Source organism: Passer domesticus, chromosome 2 (genome assembly GCF_036417665.1).
Source record: "Passer domesticus isolate bPasDom1 chromosome 2, bPasDom1.hap1, whole genome shotgun sequence".
NCBI classification, from domain to species: Eukaryota; Metazoa; Chordata; class Aves; order Passeriformes; family Passeridae; genus Passer; species Passer domesticus.
The window spans coordinates 73,999,834-74,022,880 of NC_087475.1; the positions used below are offsets into that span (position 1 = coordinate 73,999,834).

Consider the following 23,047-nt stretch of genomic DNA (forward strand, 5'->3'; position numbering starts at 1 on the left):
TACTTTTGAGCCGGTTCAGAACGGACTACTTGAGAAGAAAGCAAGCCTTTAATTCGGTCAACTAAAGTAAACACATTTTTATCTGTGCACTGCAGTGAATCATAGCCAATTTATTTAAGTGGCTGAATGAAACAGAGTTTGTTTTTCTGCATTTTGTTTGTTTGTTTCATTTCCCTTGCTCTGACCTGCAGGTAAAGGCCCTCTGAACGGGGAACGGTACAATGCACACTAAGGGTGCCTGGTCCGTGAAACTGTATCTGCAGACACCGCAAGATGCCTTAGAAGTTTAATGGGCTGCAAAATACTGTTTCACATGAGGATGTTCACAATGAAGAACAGAGACAAGAGGGAATTAGCCACCGTCACTTCTCCCTTGGAGCAAAACGGCACAAACAAAGATGGAAATGAAATTTTAGCCGATGTAAGGAAATGTAACATATCTTACATAGACTGAGATGTTCAGGTTCTCTGATGATGACTTAAGATAAATGCCGGTTTGAAATATACAACAAAATGCATAAAAATATCACAAATTAAACTTAATGTCTCCTGAAAAAGTAATTATGTTCAAACTTATATCAATAATTAAATTTAATTTTATAATAGTTTGTATTCTGTGGTCATTCACCTTATCAGAATGTTCTTTTTTATTCTTTCTGAATATGAATGTTCTTTTAGTTCTTTTTGCAGCAGCTTTTAATTGAAAATTCCTCATAGTTCTTCCCCCAACTTCTCTTTATCAGACAGCCAGGGGGTGAGGAGTATTAATAGCAGCGGCATGACTCAGAGTCGGTAGCTCGAGTGGATCCCTTTGCACCGAGCTTTGCTGTTTGGCCTCCCTGCTTGGGCTGCCACTGAGCTCCGGGAGCACCTTCACTTCCTTGCAAACAAAAATAAACTGAGAAAGCACGGTGGGGGCTGGGATTGCCTCAACCTCTCTGTCCTTCAGAAGAATTCTCCTCACTGCTATTTTCTTCTACATTCCCATTGTGACTGCACAAAAAAAAAAAAAAAAATCAAAAAAAGGTGCGATCCCATCCACCAGCGTGACTGTTTCACACGACTGAGTGATGAAGAGAGAACGCCCATCACTGCGATGATATGGAGAGGAAGAGGCTCAGTGCTCCCCACTCGGACTGCATTCCACGCTCTTTCCCTGAAGGCATCCCTGTTCTCATGAGCCACCACAGCTCGACCCTTCCCAGCCCCGGCTCACGGCTCACCCCGCTCCTGCACCGCCAGCCCCGAGCCGCGCTATCAGGCGAGACAGCCGGCCTGCCACCGCGCCCCGAGCGCACGCCTGCCTGGCGGGGCTTTGGACGGAAAAAAAACAAAACCAAAAACCAAACCACGCCGCCAACTCCCCCTCCCTGGCTCAACCCTTTTTTGAGATTGTCCTTTCCCGCCCGCCCGCGCTAACGGGAGTGCTGCTTCTGCTCATCCCCTCCTCACTCCAGCGAGCAGGGGCTCCTGCAGGGCGGCTCCGCCGCGGGAGCAGCTGCCACAGGCGCCCAGCACACGGGCAGGGCTGCGCGGGGTCCCCGAGCACCAGCTCCACCGGAGCGCGCGGAGGGGCGCGCAACTCCGTACGGAAGGCTCTCCCTCTCATAAGGCGAGCACTCGCCACCATCCCCTCAGGAGATCTCCGTCTCCCCGTCCCCGCCGGGAGCCGCGCTGCCCGAGCGCTCCCCGTCCCTCACGGGAGCCCCTCGCGGCCGCCGCCCCCGCGCCCCTCCGGGCAGCGGCTTCGCGCCGCGCGCCGCGCATGCCCGCCCGCCCGCGCCGCGCATGCGCAGTGCACGCGCAGGAGCCACATCTGATAGGGGGGAAAATCCGAACGGCGGCGGCGGCCGCCATATTGCGGAGCTGTCAGAGCGCCCGCCGCGCTCCGCGCCGCGTCCCCGGCGAGCAGCGCGGGGCGGCCCCGCAGCGCCTCCTGCCCCGCTGCGAGGGGCCGGCGGGGGGCACACACCGCCCCGCCAGGAGCGGAGAGCGCCGCGCCCCGAGCACCCTGCCCCGGCGGCTCGTCGCCCCCCTCCGCTCGGCGCCGCGGAGGGAGCGGAGTCCCAGGTGAGGCGGGGGCGCTGGGGCGAGGGGTGCGCGGGCGGCGGGGCCCCGGGGCGGCAACCGCAGGCGTGAGCCCGCCCGCAGCCCTCGGTGGGCGGGGGGCACCGGGCGACTTGTTGCGGCGGCGGGAGCCGGCACCGCGCCGCCCGGGAGCGGGACACCGCCTCCGCCCGGGAGCGGGACCCCGCTCGCCGCCCCCCGGCTCGCCGCGCTGTGTCGGGGCCCCGGGAGCGCGCCCCGGCGTGCCCGCGCAGCCTGCGCTGCATTATTCATGTGCCGGGCTCGGCAGGTTACACCGGAGTAGACATGTGGCAGTCGGGTCGGGCCGGCTGAGTGCGGCGGTGTGGGAGAATAATAAGGAATTACTTCATAAACAAGTGCTGTGGAGCATCTGTTGCTGTCTATTGTTTTCGACAAATGCGCGTTTTTAAGAGTCCTTAAGTACTGACCGACGTAATGGGCGCAGCGGCCCTGAATGAGCCTTTGTGCATTGTTTTTTTGAATGGATTAATGTTTAGTACAAGTCGTGGGCATTGGTAATTAACCTTGTCGCTTAAAGTTTAGCGCAGATAAGGGGTTTTAGTTTCAACTTTGTGGAATTCACTTGTCTTTTGTCAGTTTCTTAATCTGAACGCGGAAAAAAAAAAAAAAAAAACAAACCAAAACCCTCTTTGGACTCCATGCCAACGCAACTAATCACTTTGGTTGTAAGGTGCTGTTAAGCTGTCTTTTCCAGTCTGTGCAACACCCTAGACAAGTATTTCGTGTTCCTCTTTCTAGTACCGGCTTTAAAAACGATTCCATGTTTCAAACTGAGTTACGGGAGTGGCATTTTCTGAGTTTCAAGTAGTTCAGTCTCTGCGGCTGGCTCGTGTCAGCCCTCAGATATGTCGCCGTACGTGGCTCTGGTTCGTTTCCATCGGAGGTGCCTGTCGCCGTGTCTGTGCCACCGGGGCGTTTTTGGGGACGCGTGTGCCTGCGCAGCGCCTGGCACATGGAGAGAGGATTGTGGAGATGCGGAGATGCTGTCAGCTCGGCGTGCGTTGGCACGGCGCTGCCGGGCAACGTGTGCTCCAGGGAAGATGTGGAGCTGGTGTACGGTAACATTATGGCTACTGCAGTGGAGTTGTTTTTTAATCATTGAAGATGGCACAAGTAGTAACTGTTGGTTGGGTTATAAGACTTACCTCTATCGATCTATTGATTCAGCATGAGGGACTGTGAGAAAAATAAACTGCGAGTCAATGCAATGTTCCCAGATAAGCAGCCTCCCAGCAAATGGCAATTGCAAGGCAGTGGCGTATTTCCAAGCTTTGTACTGAAGTGGTACAGTTGTTCTACAAGGTTGGGAAACTGGAGAGCAAAAGCAAAACATCTTTAGAAAATGCATGAAAAAATGACATGGTGTGACATGTCTGGAGCTGTCCAGAGAGTTTTTGTTGAGTGCTGACTCAAAGAAAAGGGGTGAAACTGTGTGTGGAGATGACAAAAAGAGTTCTGCTCTGACTGTTTCTGCCATTGCAGGGCTATGGTAATAGTACTGCCAGAAAGGTTGTTTCACAGAAAATTGGGTAAAGCTGTAAAGAGAGTGAGCATTTAGATCCACCTACGAGCTGCAAAACCAGGAGGGTAAGACGTGTAGATGTTATGACGTGAGAAAGCAGTTCCTGGCAGCATTCCTTTAGCCTTTGCCAGGAGAGGTGAACGGCCTTTCTTCTTCAGCAGCCTCGCTCCACTTTTTGAGAGGGGCTGCCTCTGTTGCCAGAGGTGAAGAGGAAGGTTGTTGTCGGCATGACATCTTTCTGTTGGATGTGTTAAATACATCAAAGCCGTCCTATCGCTTCATATTGCATTAGAAGTCTGTGGGAGTAGAGGAAAGGGAGGATTTTCAAGTTTGTAAATGTAAACAAAGCTTTATACAAACTTCTGGAGAAAGAACTGATTGTGGCAAGATACTGATCCATTAAAGCAGCACCCAGTGTATCCTGCACGCTCAGCAAGTTTACTCCAGAGCTGAAGGAGAAGGAGCCTAGATAAACTCTTTCCTTTCAACACTGAAGAACTGCATTTGTTGGCTAACTGTACCAATAGGCTAATACTTAGCTGTACTTTGAATATAAAAAATGTTTTTTTTCCTTTCTGCTGTAGATATTTATTAATCACTCTGTGAAGTGAAACCTTCAAGTCGTGTAGTACAAAGAAAAATAAATATTACATTGGCCCAAAAATTAATCTTCACACTAGTACATTGCAGTTTAAGAACTGTAGCTAGTTTATATGAAGAATGATGAGTGGCCAGTTCATAGGTTTCCTTTATTTTATGGAACTTGTTGTTAGACTAAACAGAGATTTAACAGCATCGTTCAGAAAATATAATACTTGGCTTTGAGATGAGATATACCCAAAATTCTGGGTACATGTCGTATTTCTTTGCTAACTGTATGTTTAGAGACAGGATTATTACACTTGGAAGCAACAGTACTTTATCAGTTTATATTCACGATTTCCATTTTTGATGGTGCATCCAATGGTAAGATTGACAGTTCTATCATTGTGGGACTCTTCAGAATCTTTGAATTATTTCCCCTAGTGCATTTGCGGGTGCTTGAAGTTAAGGTTACTAAACTCGATAAATATTAAGTGTATGTAAATCATGTAGCACATCTAAAACATACCAGTTTCTTAACTGGCAAAACTACAAGTAGTGCACCAGTATTCTTTGACTGGTATGGAGTTGCTTTTAATTGAATACTCTGTTGGCAACTGCCAGGTTTTCATTGTACTTCTGAAGTTCTCGGGAAGTCCAGTTTAAAAGAAATACTTAACTCTTCAAAATGTATTTTCCTATAGATACAATGAATACATAAGTTATATTAGTTCTATTGCTGTTATTTTTTGGATACAGCAAGCCTATTTTGGGTGTTTCGGAGAAGGGAGGGTTGGGGGAAATCATGGTTTTAAGAAGGGAAGGAAAAAAGTTAGCGTGTAAAACTCTGCATGTGATGTCTAGCACTGGTCAAATGTCAATTTTTGCATATTGGGTGTACAATTCAGGATTGGGTTTTTTTTCTTCTTTTTTTCTTCCTTTTTTTTTTTTTGTTTTTGGTGAGATAAATGGCTTGTTTTAGTTCCCGCCCTGGTTTGCTTATATTGCAGACAACTGTGTAGGCGGTCGCTCTGTCCGTCTGAAAAAGATTTATGCAGAAGTAAAGTCTGTGGCAAATGAACTTCTTTATTGGATTGCAGCAAGTGTGTCATTAGGGAGCTGTTAGTGTGAAAGATGATTGCCCTGCAGACATTCACAGACTGCTTGGAGTAGAGACATTTTTGTAGAAATCTAAGACCAGTTAGTCAGGTCCAGTGGCCTGTGAGTTGCCTACTGCTTCCCCCGCAAAGATCTAAAACTTTTAGGTACCACAAAAAATGGAATGGGATAAAACTTTGAAAAGAAAAAGTATATTATTTTAAATAAGTTTCTGTTATAAACGAGTGAATTATATTGCTGTGGGTAAAGCTCTGTGGTCCCTGACATCTATGTGTATTTAGGGAAACAGATGGTAAACCTCTTGCTCAAGCTTAGGAGCGATGCTGCTGGAGGGGCTGCTTCTGAGAGAAGGCCCTAAGCTATCAGCCAGGGATCCTGCTTTTGGGTGTTGCTTCTCTACCAGCCGAGCATCCTGCTGTCCCATCCTCACCTGACCTAGACCCATGGCTGTGTGTATGAATGTTTCTTTTGAAAACAGCTGCTGCATAAATTATTTGACAGAATTTTGGCATCAGGCATTTTATGCACCATCATTTTCTGAAGAAAGCTTTCATTGTCATCTTTCAACAATTGCTTTATTTGTTGCTTTCTGTGGCATAACTTGAAACTTGGATGATACTGATTTAAAAATCTCAACTTCCTTGTAGTGAAACTAATTGAAATCACAGCTTTTCATTTCAAGAGAGTTCTTGATGTTCTGGATGATTTTTTTATCTGTTTGTGATGTGGAGCCTGCTGATACTTTTGTTGTTTTGGTCCAGAATCCAGATTACTGCATACACTTCTGAATGTCCGGAGTGTTGTAGCTGTAGGAAGTCGGCAAAGTCGCAGCCTTGTTAATCCTGACTTGGAAGAGGGACCTTTAGGATCTTAAATGCTGAAGTGATGAGCCTTTATGCCTTGTGCCTCACAAGCTGGTTTCAGAATGCAGGAATCAAAAGGAGTATCACTCCCAATCCCAGCTGACTGGGGTATTTTTTGCTGTTGGCTCCCCCCCACTATTTGCTATGCCATTTCCCATGAGTGTTAAGATTAAAGTAAGTGTAAGTAATTAGTTGCTTCAAAGTTACGAATTTTGCATCTGCTAAATACAAATTTATCTGAACTGGCATTAGTAGCAGAAGTGAACTGCCACTCCAGTAATAACAGTGGAGATAGATGATATTTTGCCTGGCTGCAATTTTTGGTTTCTTTTGGCCCAATGTTTCCCTCATGTTTGTTTTGTTTTTAATGTTAGCTGGTGCCAATGATTGGGAAAGATAGGGTGATTTTCTGTTTTTATTCAGTGCTTATTTAATGTCAATGTTTGCAGTTTTAAGATCTGTGAACTTCTTGATTTGTATATAAATATAATAGTTACATTGCATTTGTGTGGATGTACTGTTTCAAAATTGCACAATGTTTTGAATATGAAAGCATATTCAGGCTGACACAGGCTGGTTTTTTGTATTATATATAGTAAGACTGGCACAGGTTGGTTTTTTGTATTACATATAAAATGAAAACACTGAAAATAAGTTCAGCATAGTTGGCTATAAATTTATATTTGGCTAAATTTTTAAAAATAAATTATAGATTTTTTTTACATTTTAAAAGATACTGCAAGCAGACACTTCAACAGAAAAATACATGGGATGCTGTTTGTTTTGCATAGATTTAATTTTTTTTTCCTGTTGCTTGTATACTGTGATAATTTCTCAGGTCCATGAGATCTGTGGAACTAACAGTGGGACTTCATTTTTATTGAGTTTTACTTAAGAGCATTCTTACTTTTTGCTGATAACTTTGTTCTCTTGCATGCGAAAACATCTCCCAATTGTGCTTTGATGGTGAAGGATTAACCTTTAAAACTCTGTAGTAATGTTTGATTTTAAAAGTTACCTTAAGGTATTAAAGTAAGTTTTCAAATAAATAATTTATGGTTTGTTGGTAGCATTATAGCAAAATGTTTAAGTAAATCCTAAAGCAAAAATCTGGGACATGTTTATGAATGAATTTGTGGTGATAAAATGCATGAGGGTATGACAGTCATTGTAGAAATTGCTAGATGTGTTGTCTCTTAGAAAGACCTCAGAAAGGAATAATTTGGTAACACAGATCTTGGTCCTGTGCCATGTGCTGTCCTTGCTCTCCTGGAGACGGGACTCCCTTATCAGTCATCTTAGCGTACCCCTTCTTTTCAGTGCTCTGTAACCAAAGGCACAGGAAGGTAGCTGTGCTACTTTCTGTTCCTTTTGGTACTGTTCAATTGGCACGCTTACAAAATGGTGGATGAGAATCTAATTTAGCTTTTGCATCCTTAATTAACGGAGTGTAACTCTAGGGCTTCAATCTGCCTTCAGTTTTTCACGCATTGAGCCTTTGCTGTCAGACGTGAGCACTGGGATTACTACAGCTCGGAGTCCTGCTAACTGTTAGCAGATATTAGAGCCAAGCTTGTTTTGCTTTCTGTTATTCCCTTGAATTTTTCCAAGGTGTACATTAGGGAAAGAAGGGAGAAGAGGAGGCAGTCTCTTCTCTGAAAGGGAAACATGCTGTTGAATTTTTATCAAAAGCCAGACTTTATCAAAACTAATTTTTTCTTCCTCCCTAGGAAGCTTTTGTGGTTAAAAGCAGGGGTGAGGAATAGAGGAAAAGTGTATTCATAATGTTCAAGGATATATTTAACAGTATCTTAGAGCAGTAGTCTTACTGCTGATGTCCAGGTGTTAGAAAGAGAAATGACTTGTCAGTAGAAAGCCTTGTAAAAGGCTTTCTACTGACATTCTTCAATCATCTCAGACCCGGGAAAAGTTAGCAAAGTTTGGAAGAAGGATGTTCCATTGATAGTGGACACAGGGAATGCAGAATTCATGAGCCACAAGGACATTTGTCAGAACTTCCAAGATATGGAAGAAAGAAACAAAGCCACCTCAGCAACTGTGCTGAATCAGCTCCAAGTGGAGAAAAGGTAATTCTGGCAGGAGGTGACTGTGACCACAGCTCAGGGCCCGCTGACTCCCCAGGCCCACGACTCCAGAGGGGAATGGCTGAGCATGTGCTGTGATTGGCAGAAGTGAGAGAATCATTGAACCAGTAGAAGGTCGAACGTTGATCAAGAAGAGAGCCATGTGACCTGTAGCCACTAAAACGTGACTTCTTTGCTTGCTAAAATGTATGAAAGGTGTGAAGTTTGGATGATTGGGGTGCCAGCCTTTGGTGGGTTCCCACCCAGCTCCCTGCTCTGAGCAGATCAGAATAAAGAAATGGAAATGCCTTGGCTCAGTGTGTAAATTGGCACTGCACATCAGGCAGTGAGCCTGCATTTGGGACATGACTGATACTGTCCAGTTCTCTAGAGTATCTTCTGTAATTAAAAAAATCTAATGGAGTGTAATTGTCTTTATGCTAGGCAAGCAGAGTATTACTATACCTTTAGAGTTGGTGTGGATTAGTTATATTGTAATGAATGCAATTTCAAGGTAGTGTTTTAGTGTTTTCAGGCTGACTTTTCATTAAACACAGTTTTGTTCCATATGTGAATTATGCTATTAGATCTCTGTTTCTGTAATCATTAGTCTTAACATTTGTTTTCTTTACCAGCCAACAACAATTATGCTTCTTAAATTCTATTTTCATCCTTTACCTGTTTTTTTTTAGTCTGTTTTCAAATATCTCTACAGATTAGAAGAAGAAATAAAGAATGAAATGCTAGTGTACCTTAAATTGCTGTGCAAATGTTTCTAATATTTACTGTATTTTTATTGCCAAGAAGCAAGGAAAATTTTCTTCTGTAATTTTTTTTGTGAAAATACTTTATTTTTTCATTTTTCTTTATGAATGAAAGATCAGTTGTACAAAAGCTTGTTTTTCATAACTGGATTGCTCTCAAGTATTCTGTTTTTCTCTTGCTTTCTTTTAAGCACTTCTGAAGATTTTATTCATCTGTTGCAGCTGTGGGGATATAATAATGAAATCTCAGATTATTCTGACTAGCATGTCAGTAATTTTTCTTAGCATAAGTATAATTCCAGTTAATATAATTTTTGAAGGCAATGCAGTCTTTGATGCTCCTTGCAAACCAGCAACAGTCTGAGTTGTGGAAGTCATTACTGTAAATGTGTGCAGGAAGGTGACTAGCTGCTTGCTCTAAGTTAAAAGGAGTTGAAAAGGAGGTAGGATGATATCTCCCAATAACTTTGCAAGCATATTTTTTTCAAGGCGTAAAAACTTTTTTTGAAGCAGAAAACAATAGTGAATACTTTCATCACCACATAGATATAACTTATAGCCTTCTGCTTAAAAAGAAAAAAATCTCATTTTTTCTTTTTATGTTATATGTTATTTTAAGCACAGCAGAATTTCTTCCTTTTTTTTCCATTGGTGTATTTGCATTTCTTTTCATTTGGGAAAATTACTGTAATTCCTTTGCTGAGAGAAACAAATTATTTTATAGGCAGGAAATAAAAGTTTTGATGCTTTAAAATTATTAGAGTGGGATTTTTGTCTTAATGATTTTTCTTGTAAATAATGTTAGAGATTTTTAATAGTCAATGATGTATGATAACAGAACCTTTAAAAGAATTTGTAGCACTTGGGGAACTCTTGTCTCTTTATTGTAACATTACTGCATAAATGCTCTCCAGAAAGTAGGAAGGATGTTACTGCTTAGAGACTTGTAGATTCTGACTCTGGCTAAATTAGTTGCTCTTTCTATATGTCACCTACTGAGAAATGTATTTTGTACGTGTAGAGCACTTGCATACTTGTATAGGAATTTGTACTATTTACTGTGATTATTGATTAATTTAAAAACAATCCTTTTAATTTTATTTTTGGCAGAAGGGGGCAAAGAGTTTTTGGAAGATTTAATTGGACAGGAGACTACAGAAAACAAGAAAAATGCCGAAACCAGTAAGTAGCAGATTTATATTCATTTAAAATCTAGGAAGGTTTTTTACATTTTAGAGAGATAATCTTATAACTGTTCCAGTTATTTTGACTCTGCCCTTTCTAGATTTCATAAGATTTGATCATGTACAATTGAAATTGAGCCAGTTTAGTACCAACATGTGGAAAGAAAGATCAGGAAAGCTTGGTGTACTGCAAATTGCGTGGAGGACAATTGGAAATGGGAGCAGTACTTGAAGCCCATTTGGCTGGCAGAAGGAATGACTTTTCAGGAATTGTTGACTTTGTGATGAGCTGACAGACAGTAGTTATTGGAGGCATAATTTGAGCCTGACTCAGCATCTGTGGGAATCAGTGGAAGGGTTTGCTGCGGGATTTGGCAAGGGAAGACAGAACTTGTGTAAAGTGTCTGCACTAAGTTAGTAGTTTTACCATGGTAGAGGTATCACATAGAAAGTAAGTTTGAATGGAGGAAATAAGGAGAGTTTGTGCTCTCCTGTTCCTCTCCTTTCAGCTAAGATAAGGGTTCATCCACTTTCTACCCAGGGGGAAAGAAAAGATCTCCATCTTCTGTTTTGATAATAATTCTAGAAGTCTTTGAGGAGATAATTAAATAGGTTGATTCTTTTTCTCTTAATGTTATATTGCTACCTTAGGATTTCATCTGCCATGTGTTAAATGATTTTTGCTTGTCTCTTCCACTTGTATCCAGTGAGAAAAGCATTCAGAAAGGGAACTGAATTGTCAGATTATTTCTGCTCAACTCGGTTGGTTTATGTAATAGCCTTTGGGCTTTCTTTGTTTACTGATGTTTCATTTTGGTAGCAGATTAGGAGCAGGGCAGGTCTATTGCTAAGAATAAATGTGTCTATGTGCATGTGTATACACATACATCCTGATATGTAGATACATAAAAGGTTTTTGCTATTAATAAGAAATTACCCACATAAATAATCAGTTTTGTGTGTTTTTGTTTGTATTTGGAACTGGTACAGCTTGATGAACAATGTGAGCATGGGACTAAGGGCTCGAAGTTCTTTCTGAGCTTTGCAGTTGGTCTGATGACCAACTGGTCATACCTTGTTTCTGTAATTTCTTCTTTTCCTGCCAGTGGATTAGAGGCAATATCTTGGCACTTTCTCCAGCTGGAAGTAGCTGTCTGTATCCTGCTCATTGGTGAGAGAAAGCTGCACTATAAAGGGCAGGAAAGTGAATTAGCAGCATACTATTTTCTGACCTGTTTGAGTGCTGGCTATGAGAATTGAGTACTGCCTTTGGTGGAGCTTCTCAGTTTTGGAAAACTGTTTTAAGAATGAGGCAAAAAGTCATTGTGAGCTCATGCAGTTTCTGAGGCCACCAGCTCCATGCAGCTGGAGACCCATGGAGCCACAGAGGTCATGACTAGGAAAAAAAAGAGCCTGTGTGAGGTAACTTCTTTTTTAAATTCTGGGATTGGAACCATGAAATTTAGGCAGGCAGGGTTCTTTCTATTTTAAGGACCAGAGAAAATTGAAGGAAATAAGAATTTTAGGGTTGTTCACGAGGAAAGCAATATCCTTAGAACTGAGATTGCAGTGGTGTTGAAAGAGTGCACAATCCACCCTAATACTGGATATTAGCTACCAGATCTTGGCAAAGAAGCTGGCCTTATGCCAAAGATAATATTTTTCTTTTATAAGGGACTTTTTATGAGGAGTTCATGTGTCTCTTGATGATGTAGGTGCATGTGAAATCCTAGAAGGAAGCCAAGCAAAAGGAGCCATTATAAATGAAATGAAATTGATTACATTTCTCAGTGTCTTCCTGTAAACTGCAGGTTGCTGTAATTATAGTTGGTAATCAGTGAATGAAGAAGTAGCACACTTGGCAAAGGTTAAGTAGTATTACCTATACAAATCAAACCTCAGATTTTGTTCTGGTTGCTTATTAAATGACAGATGGCTTGGGAGCTCTCTTCCTTCCCCCTCCTCTTTCTTTCCCCCTTCTTTCTTCTTTGGAGACTGTAAGAGCCCAGCCACGGTTATGTTTAATGAATCCGACGTTGTTCTTTGAAGAGTCTTGCTGTTCTGCTCAGATTTGATAGTACTGGACAGTAGGAGGTCTCTTGCTATGGATGTTTACTGGAGCTCTTGGGAGCTGTCTTTATGGACAATCCACAATAACCAAATGTACTTCTAGTCCAGAAACTATTTATGCTTTAACTCCTTGTTGCTTTTTTTTTGACAGCTGTTGCAATAAGACAGTGTTCTGTAGCTTTATTGCTGGAAATAATTTAACCTGAAAACTAATGAAATAATCATGGGTAAGAGCTGAGAAAACCCAGTTAACATAAGTGGTGAGATTTTTGACAGTGTTATTTTATCTCTTTTGTATTACTGAGACCTATTTAGGTTTTCTTTTTTCAGACTCTGCTGTGATGATCCAATTGATTGTTTTCAGAAAAGTCTGGTAGTCTTGTAAATATGTAAACCTGTGCAGTACAACTATAAATGTTGTTTATAGTTGGGATTAATTTGGTTTATGGGATTAATTTTTTATTGCAAAAATAACAAATAAATAAGCCATAGATCAATTTAAATGAAATCAGTACCGACTGAACCACAGAAAGGCAATTAAGTAGATTGTGGTTTAATTTTTTTTTTCCACATTGAAAAGTTACATAGTATTCCAGACAAAATAAAGTAAATGAAGACCAGTAGAAAGTCTTAGTGTATTGGAATTTTATAGCAAACATCTTTCATTTTTCTTGGAAGTCTGTCTGAAATAAGTTTCATGCCACTGTGAATGATTCTTCTACATGGCAATAAAAGGTCATGTGTTTCAGATTTTCTTTCTTAGAGGCTAGTAGGTTAAAAGTCAGGGTGAAAAGGATGTTTTGAAAGGGTAAAAGTAACTCTATATATTGTCCTGGGATACGAAGGTAATATGTGACTGAAAAGTATACAAAATTGAAACATTTTAATTTTTGATTGCTTCAGTAGAAAGTCTGTTCCTTCACTTTGCCTGGGTTTGTGACAAAGTGGCTTTCCAGTTTTTCAACTGTTACTCAGCATCTACTTTGATTTCACAACCAAATAGGTTGTTTTTGAAAGAGGGTTAATATTCTCAGTTCTGCCTGGCAGTGTGAATTTTAGTTTCATGTAGCATGTTGTGATCCATCAGAATAAAACTGATGACTTTTGTTTAATTACATCTTTGCTGCTGTAATCAAAATTTGAGCTGTTGCAAGTGCTGTTCTCAGTATGCTTAGTTCTCAGCTTGCTGAAGAACAGAATATTTGTTGACTCTTATTTTCAGTGCTTTCTTCCTAAAAGAATCGATACAAAATGTTTCTCAGCTGTATGGCATTCTCACAGATCTGCACTGAAAATAGAAACATAGAAGCTAAACTTAGACATCATGGGTTACATAACTGTTAATCATTTCATACGCTAAGAAGATTAGATTTAATTGACTGAAATACTGTATTTATAGGGTGTAGAAGGAGTTAAATTATCATCTGCTTTTGGTGATAATTTGCAGCACTTTTGTACAAGACTGCAAGGCATGAAAGAAAGCAAGCATTACACTGGGGAATAACACAGACAGATATCCAAGTTACTGAGACTAAAAAGGATTTTTTTTTAGGTTTGTTCAACATTTTATGATACTGTGTATTCAGAAGGATTAAATAAATTCTGGAATAATATTGTGGTTTAAAATTCTAATATTTGCAAGATCACACTACTTTATGTAAGGTGGTTGAACCAAAATAGTGTATAAAATTTTTTTACTACAGTGCTGTTGTTATCCAGGAAAATCTTTGAGTCTGTGTAATGTAGTATTTGAGTTATGGCTTGAATTTATTATTTATGTGGTATAAATAGACAATTGATCTCAGCTTGGAGGACTGCTTTCTTGATTCTTCTATTAGAAAAATCTGTTTGGCATTATTCTGTAGCCTGTTCCCAATGCTGTTTAATCCTTACCTTTTTACCTTATCTTCTTCATAAAGTCTTTTTTTTCATCTCTTCCTATATCTACTTTGATGTTGGTATGGAGAGAGTTCTGTGCAGTCTGTAAAGCAGTGGGACTAATACACTGCTACTCTTAACACAATTTAATATGCAAACTTGAGATTGTAAATGGCTGAACCAGTGTGAGGAAGCTCTTTGAACAAACTTTTTTTTTGCAATATGCAATTTTCTTATGAATCAGACTGGTTTTTGTGGCTTTTACAAATGACTCATTTGTATTGCATTTATTAAACCAAAGCAAAACCTATGGAAGCCATTTCAATGTTATTTTAAATGGATTTTTTTCTCAGTATTGGTACCTAGTCAGTTTTGGAGTTTCTGATGAAGTGCCATAACTAATATTTGCAAAGGATGGCTGAAGTACAGTAATAGAAAGTTTTAGATTATTGCAGCCAGGTTTTTTGCATGTCTCATGGACTGTATCTGTTTGAGGAGAGGTTCAAAGGTTAATGTAGTAATGGTGTAATAGTCCCATAAATTGTGAAGGGTTGAAGTTAGGTACTACAAGAAAATGTAGACATACTTTTTCAAGTCCTTAAAGGTGAAAGAATGCATGCAATAAAAATAAAATTCCCTTATGAAGTGCGTGCTTTTATTAAGTGCACATCTGTGTTTGTTATTCCAGATATTTTCAATGACTGTACTCTTTATTGGTTTTGATAAATTATTTAATAGATAACTTGCTGTGGAATATTTTTTCTATAAATAGTATTTTGTGAGCTGTGGCAAATATCCTCATAACCCATTAGCAACATTTGTTATCAAAACATCAGTTGCTCCCTTGGCAAAGAATAATCAAAGCGTAATTCTTTAGTGTGTGTTCTTCCCTTTCCTTTGGCCATGTTTAATCATTCTGAAGCAAGTCTGGTAAAATACAGATAAACTCAGCCTGCTGCTGATGCCAAGGACGTGGACAAGCTCGAGAAGTGGGACAATGTGAATCTCCTGAGGTTCAACAAGGCCAAGTGCAAGGTGCTGCACCTGGGTTGGGGCATCCCCCCATGTCAACGCAGGCTGGGGATGAGCAGATGGAGCACAGCCCTGCTGAGAAGGACATGGGGGTGCTGGAGGGTGAGAGGCTGGCCATGAGCTGTCAGTGTGCTCTCACAGCCCAGAGAGCCAAACGTGCCCTGGGCTGCACCCAGTGGTGGGCAGCAGGGCCAGGGAGGGGATTCTGCCCCTCTGCTCTGCTCAGAGCCCACCTGCAGGGCTGCTTCAGCTCTGGGCTCCCAGCACAGGGAGGACATGGTGTTGTTGAAACAAGTCTAGAGAGGATCACAAAAATAGTTCCCAGAATGGAGCATCCCTCTGTATAAGGAAAGGCTGAGAGAGTTGGGGTTGTTCTGCCAGGGGGAGAGGAAGGTGCAGGGAGACCTTATTGTGACCTTTCAGGGAGCTTCTGAAAGGTGGGAACAAACATTTTACCAGGGCCTGTTGTAATAGGACAAGGCTAATGGTTTCAAGCTAAAAGAATATAGGTTTGAACTACATAGAAGTAATAAAATTTTTATGATGCAGGAGGCGGAACTCTAACAACTGCCTAGAGAGATGGTAGATGTCCCATCTTTGGGAATGTTCAAGGTCAGGTTGGATGTGTCTCTGGGCAACCTGATGTAGGGGAAGGTGTCTGTGCTCATTGCACAGGGGTTGAACTAGATGCCCTTAAAGGTCCCTTCCAAGCCAAACTATACTGTGATTCTATTTAATATGCAAACTTGAGATAGTAATTGGCTGAACTTTGTAAAGAAGGGAGCTGTGACATTCTGTAACAAAGATGTGGGATCCCGGTGAGAGCAAGTTTGAAGAGCAGGCACTGAATGGATGTTGTGGTATGTGTAGTGGTAGCCTTCCAGTACTTGCTACAGGAAGCCTTTATGTGTTTCTCTTGTCACCACTGCAAGAGCTCCTTCCTGTTTCCGTATTTGTGTGGTAAAGTTGGTTCAGATGAGTGCCTGTCCTCATAATTTGTGGTTCAGATAATTTCCCCACGTAAAGAGCATTGCTTCAAACTATATATATACCCAGCAGAGGTTTACATGAGTGACTGACCATTGCTGAAGCTACTGGACCTTCTTTTTCTGTGTTTTCTCAATTCCCTGCTGTATTTATGATGTGGAAACTTCCCCAATGACTCTTGTTAATGTGGTTTGCTAGCTTTATTTTACAGACAACGCAGCTGATACCAGAGGTTTGATTTTTATTGAGAGGGTGCTCTGTTGTCAGGGTTTGAATTAGATGAGTAGACCTTCAGGGCTCTTCAGGTTTTCACAAAAGTAACTTTCTTATGTTCCATGCCCAGAAATAATTGAAGGTGTGAAAAAATGTTACAAGTTCATAGAAGTCTGGTATTTGTATGACAAAACTCAAAGTCAGTCCAAATTCCTTCAGAAAGAAAATGAACTGTAGTGTTAACTTTTGTCTTTTCTTAAATAATTCATATCACAAAAGGTAATGTTTTAACATTACCATCATTTAATTTGCAACTTTTGATTAAAACTGAATGTGTACTGATTAGCAGCTGAGTGATCTGTTAATTGGAAATACAAAGATAAACAGAAATGCTTCAGGCTTAAGCAGTTACTGTAATGTGTATAAGTGGCTAGGTGCTCTTAAGGTCTGTTTGTACCTGTTGGAGGTGTAGAAGCTCTGTACTCTTAGAGCACTTAGGTTTTTTGGGGCAGTAGCATCCAGAAGCAGACAGAATTTAGAGCTGTATTGAGTTTGTCTCTGTATTGCAGCTATTATTTTACTGTTTGAGTATTCTAGTTCTTGTGAAGGATAAACTTGCAGGTAGTATTTCTTGCATTTGTAGATGACATTTTTTGTAAGGATATTTATATAAGAAGTTTTTGCTGCTGCAATTAGTTTTGAACTTGCTGTGCTTTGTAGATCTGTGACACTTCTTATTTTGGCAGTAGTGTTGTTATATAACAGAGCACTTTGGTATTTAATAAAATTATTTTTTGGCCTTATTCTTTGTAACTTCCTTACTTGTGCCTGCCCTAAAGAAGGCTTCATTTTTTTTTTAAAGTAGAAAAACTGTTTTCAAAAGTTGATCTTTTGTAATTAAGGGGCAATCCCTCATGCTTAAACTAGTGTAACTGGCAGTGAGTTAGAACTAGCATTTAAAATTAGTTTTTTTGTTAGATTAATTATATTCTGTAAGGGTTTTTTTTTCTTCTATTGAAATAGATAGACTGAGAGAATCTACAGAAAACATTTTTTTCCCTCTTCCTGACACACACCCTCTATTTTTAAAAAAAATTTTGCAATGAAACGAAACTATCTTTTACTCTGAAGTCTTCAACTCTTATTCTTTATCAATGTTTGCACTCACAGTAAAGTTGGCTAAACCCCCTCTATCATTCTTGTTTACAAGTCTATGACCTAGAGGTCCTCAGGCTCCTGCTATTCTTGTCTTCTATATCCCCCTCGTGTTTGATGCTGAAGGGAGCAGTGGTCAAGCTTTATCTGTTGCATGAAGACAAACTGCCCTGCAGTTTTCTTTTCCCCACCTTAGATCTCCCTTCCATGTTTTGCCTTTCCTTCTTTTCCAGACAATCACTTCTCAAAGTATTCCACCTGGTGGCAAAATTAGGGAAATAGTTAATGGAAATGGTTCTCACATGCATAGATCAAGTAGTGTAAGAACCTGTAATACAAGTCCTAATTTATTCCTGTGCCCTTTTTTTACAGGAGAGAGAAATTAGAATAGATCTGTGTGAATTTGGTTTTTCTGCATTTATAGGAAGGTGTATTTGACCTTTAATACTTTATATTTTTATGTACTAAAGATGAATAAAATGTGATTGATACCCTGGCAGTAGGAGTGGAGGACTGTTCTAACACTGAGAAGACAGTGCTGTGCATTTAATACTTTGTTCTGCTTCATGGAAATTCTCACTTCTGTATGTACCAGATGAAGAAAAATTGGAAAAGACTGTTGTACTTACAAGTAAGGCTTTCAATTATCTCCTGCAGTATTTGACTTGTTTTATTACAAACAAACCCAGTGATTGTCAGGAGTCATCTGGAAAATGGTCCTTCCTTTCAGCAGAAGGAGGTTCATTGAATGGTGGCGATTTTTTTAGTCTTGTAGTGAGGGAGTTGAAGGAGGCTGGCCCTAAGGAGAGCTAACTGCTGTAGTTTTCCTTTCTGTTGGTGAAAACAGGTTTCTTGTCTGTTCTGAGATGTACAAGCTCCAGTCCTAAATACTTTGACCATCAAACTGCTTGATTTTAGAGATGGCAAGCAGGAGGCTGCTTGTCTTTTTATATTGGTAGGCATAAATACCTTAAAATGACATATATGTGACCAAGAACTTTTTCTTTTGCATGCATTTGGGAAGCCCTCTGAAAATAGTGCCCAGTAGCTGAATATCCCAATGTTCTTCAGCTGTTCAGTAGTGATGTCAGCTTCCCCATTAAATTAATTTTGAGCTATGTTCTCTAATTTACCTTCCAACCTTCTGGTAAGTACTATGATGATTATGCTTTTAGACTAAATAAAAATGAGAATTTTTTCAGATTCAAATTTTCTGTTTTTCTTACTGCTGTGTTCTGTGTGTTCACATGACCATTAAAATTGTTGAACTTATTGTTTCTTAACAGGCTAATCACAGGATATAGAAGCATTACACTGTTACACTATGATTTAAATATTTCCTTATATTCTGTAGATCAATGTCAGAGTAACCACAATGGATGCAGAGTTGGAATTTGCCATCCAGCCCAATACAACAGGCAAGCAGCTCTTTGATCAGGTAACTTAAATGTCTTTATGTATATATGAGTACAAGCACATAAGAGTATTGTGGTCATTAAGGCATAGTCTGAAAAAGTGGTAGTGTTCTCATGTACAGATTGTTTTTCCTTATGTTATCTAAGCTGAGTTAGTGTGAATTGCCTCATTACTTCTCATGGAACATGCTGAATTCAAAGACAGCTCTCTAAATATGTTACCAGTGAGGCTTCGGATAAATTGTGCATGGAACTACTTTGAAATTAATTGTGGTTTTTATGTCTAATAATATTATAGTTGCTACTGCAATATAGTTGTTAGAATTGTGATATGTATGTGAGAGTAAATTCATTAATGAAAGCTAACACAATTGCTTTCCAGCAATGGACACTGTAGGATGGTTTTTCACTTCTCAAATGTTAGAACTAAATACTGTTGTGCTATGAACCAGTTTGGAATTTATCTTAAAAAAAAAAAAAAGGAAAAAAGAATAGTTGAAAATGGTGACGTTAATGTGCTTACAGACTGCAAACCTATCACAACTGCACATTGTCTCTTCATGGTGTGTTGTACATCAGTCAAATGGACCAAGTGGATGATTTCTTAAACAGGGCTGTTCTTGCACTCCTGTGGTGTTAGTCATCAGAATCTTGAAACAAGTTTTTGACTTGTGTTGTGGAGTGTTACAGGAAACCTTAAAAATAGTCACAACCTGTCAATGTGTTGTGTCATTTTCCAACAAGATACCAATAAATATGTTTTATTGTCTAGATCCAAGATATATGCCTTTATTTAGGAAGTGTGGAAATATCTGAAATTACATTTCAAAAATGGTTTAAGTAGATCAACAATTATGTCTAGTAGTTTCTGTCCATTCCACTGTAGATGCTTGAAATATGTAATAATGAGTACTAAGAGAAAGTAACACATCAAAAAAGTTCTTTAAACTTTTAGTTGACCTTTTAGAGTTAATTAAATGTCTTATTATATAAATTGAAAAGAAGAGAATGTTATTGTTTTAATGCTGAATTTCTAGATGAATGAAATCGCCTTTGCAGTTTTTGTTTGAAATGACTGACTCTTTACACTTACTGCCTGCTCTTTTCTCTGACATCAGTAGCAGTATAGGGGTATACCTATGAACTAGGTCTTCAGTCCCTACATAGGAATAAACTTCATGACTCCTAAAAAGATTTCTTGAAAAAAGAGGCTGCCTTGCTTTTTGTCTAACCAGCATCATCATCATCATCAAATAAAAGTGTGGTATTGTGTGGCATAGAAGGTTCAAGCTGTTACTTGTCTTTTGCCAGCCTTTGCTATCTTATGCTGCTCTCTGTTGGGTGGGGTGACATTCTGCTGTGTAATGTCTTGTGCCCAGGTAATCAGGCTCATCCAAATTGGAGCATTTGCCAACAGGGGACAAAGATACAGTTCTGAATTTGCTGTCATGCTCTTTTCTTTGTTCCTCAGTTCTCTGTGTGGTGTTTGACATCTCACCAACTCTTACCTCTGGAGTTTTAAATCCAAAAAAAATATAGGTCAAGAAAAATCAACCAGAGTAGTGGTGTGTGAGAAACACGTTTTAGCCTGATCTTAAATTCATGTGTGAGTTCCACCATGTAACATCAAGAGCTGAACTGTATTGTGAAACCAGCATGAAATTTCCAGACAAAAAGTTATCTCCTTTCTCTATAGAAAGATAATTGAATAGCACTGTTACTGAAAGGATTGGCCTTCAAGGTTTATGCAGAAGTGGTGAACATGACAAGCAGGTTGGTTATTGTTTGCAGAAAATAACCTCTCCATGGATTCAGCTGTTATCTAGTGCTGCCCTACATTTTTGGTGAATAACCTTTTACCAGCCAGTGTTCTTTTAGGCTTTTAAGTGGCATTTTCTGGAGTTCTTGATTTGTTTCCCATTCCATATGTGTGTTCTCATCATCTTCATCTGCTAGCAAGCAAGAATGCAGCATTTGAAATTTGTGGCTTTCTCTTTTCTCTTCCATTGTCAAACTCAGTAAACTTATTTATTACACAAGCTTTTTTTTTTTTTAATTACTTGATTACTTGCATTTTAGAAGGTGTACTAACATACTTGTCATTGGTCCCTCTGTCTATCCTGTCAGTGGTCAGAATAGGCAGGAGAGGATCTGTCCTCCTCTAATCAACCAGTTAAGCATCTGTAGCTTTCCTGAGAGAGGAAGAACCCTGTGAGGGATGTTTCCACACACTGGTAATAATTGTGGGGGAGTTTTTATTTTGTTAGCACTGTGCATGAGTAGCTTTTGGTTGACTGTAGCTGCCATTCAGAAGGAATATGAGGGTTGTCTCCTTTATTTCATGTTGTAATTTTCCTTTATCCTTTTTCCATGGGCCTTTCCAGATATCTCTAAAGCCTTCTTTCTACAATCTTGTGGAAGGTGACCATATGAAATCCTTGTTAGGTTGTCTTATGTGTATGTTGTGATTTGCCCAAACATACATTGTTCAGGTTGCTTTTCTTCTCCAAGAAGTTTTTATTGCCTATTAATAGTCAAGTTGTAGGATGTGCTGGTGGATAAATCTGTTTTACAGATGGGATGAACACTTGCCTGAAGCTACTTAATAGAATTTTGGGCCAGAATCCAATTCTAAAGTTTTTCATTCTCTACTTACTTTTTTACTAACATGCTGCTGCGGTGCATAAGTGTATGTATTATCTTGGTACAAAGTTTCAGAAAGGTTATTTCTCTTTCCTTTGAGCTGAGAGGCAATGTAGGCAATGCTTTTTCCTTATTTGTACATTCTGCTGGTTTTAGTGTTGATTTTGCAAACTTGTGTAGCTCTGCATTGCTGTACCCAGTTGTCTGTATTTAAATCATGTGCATCTCAGGGGCCATAGTTAGTGGGTTGAGAGCAAAATGTTTTGACGTGAGCATAAGCACTTGTCTCCTTATGCCTTATGGGCAGGGCTGTTGAGCATCTGCAGTTCTCTGCAGCTCAGAGAGCTGATAAGGTATGAGGGCTCATCTTGGACAGCTGCTAAGTAAAGAGCATTCTCAGTCATCTGATAAAACCATAAGTAGTTTGATCAGCGTTGTATAGGAGATCTGTGCCAAAAGAAACAGCAGGTCTGAAATTCCTGAGTTGGGGCATCAAATTTAATGCTGCTTGGGACCTTACTAGTAACATACACCTGTTCTGAGCATTTCTTATGTCTAAAGTAAATGATGTGGGAATTCTAGAGGAAATAACCATGCTCACTTAAAGCGTCAATCAGGTTGGATCCACAAACATTGTCCATTTTGTGCTTTGGAGTTTGAAGGTGAAATGATAAAGGAGAAAAAAAGGTGCCTACTTGAATGGTTAAGTGGTTATTCAAATATGCAAGGGAGAAGAAGTAAATTTGCATAGTTATCTTATGACATTTTCTAATTTTAAAAATCTTAATTTTGCAACCCGATAGTACTACTTTAAAATGGAGGAGGATCTATGTGTAAAATTCTATTTACTTCACATGCATCTGAATGCTTCCATAAAACAGCCTTCAGTAAAGCAGCTTGGCACCATGGTCCAACCTGAGGACATATGTAAGTACTACCATACGTGATCTTTGGAGCCAGAGTTTACAGTCATTTAATAATCTTTGCTGGACCTTTCTGATTAATTGCTTATTAAATCCACATATGCTTTTGCTGTGCAAAAGACTTGTGAAACAGCTCCACAGTTTCATTATACTCTGTAGTAAAAGTGCTTCTTTTTGTTTGCTTTGAGCCTGCTATGTCATGATTTCTGTTGATTCTCTTGATTCTTACATTATAAGAAATTATGAACAATCGTTCCCTATTTTCCTTCTACATGCCATGCAAATTTTATAGGCCTGTATCATAGCCTTCCTTATTTTTCTGTCAGTAGCCCTGGTTCGTCTTAGCTATGCAGAAAATGTTCCAATTCACTTATCATTCTTTTCAACATTTCTGAAACATTTCCATTGCTACAGCATCCTTTTTTATAAGTTGATGTGACCAGTCCTTATGTAGAATTAGAAATTTGTGAATACCATACATGTGTATAGTAGTGTAATAGCTTT

At 39.8% G+C, this 23,047-nt stretch overlaps 1 protein-coding gene across 3 annotated transcripts in view; it reads left to right on the forward strand.

Annotated features, from left to right (window-relative positions):
• The first annotated feature begins 1,620 nt into the window (after window positions 1–1,620).
• Window positions 1,621–23,047, forward strand: part of RDX (radixin) — a 44,713-nt gene continuing 23,286 nt past the window's right edge. Inside the window, exons 1-3 of one of the 3 annotated variants that reach the window (XM_064409325.1) lie at window positions 1,931–2,070; window positions 10,154–10,225; window positions 18,917–19,000. In XM_064409325.1, coding sequence (XP_064265395.1) covers window positions 10,214–10,225; window positions 18,917–19,000 — 96 coding nt within the window. In that variant the 5' untranslated portion in view covers window positions 1,931–2,070; window positions 10,154–10,213. Of the gene's footprint in view, window positions 2,071–10,153; window positions 10,226–18,916; window positions 19,001–23,047 lie in introns of all 3 variants that reach the window. The other 2 variants (XM_064409326.1, XM_064409323.1) reach the window with 2 other exon arrangements.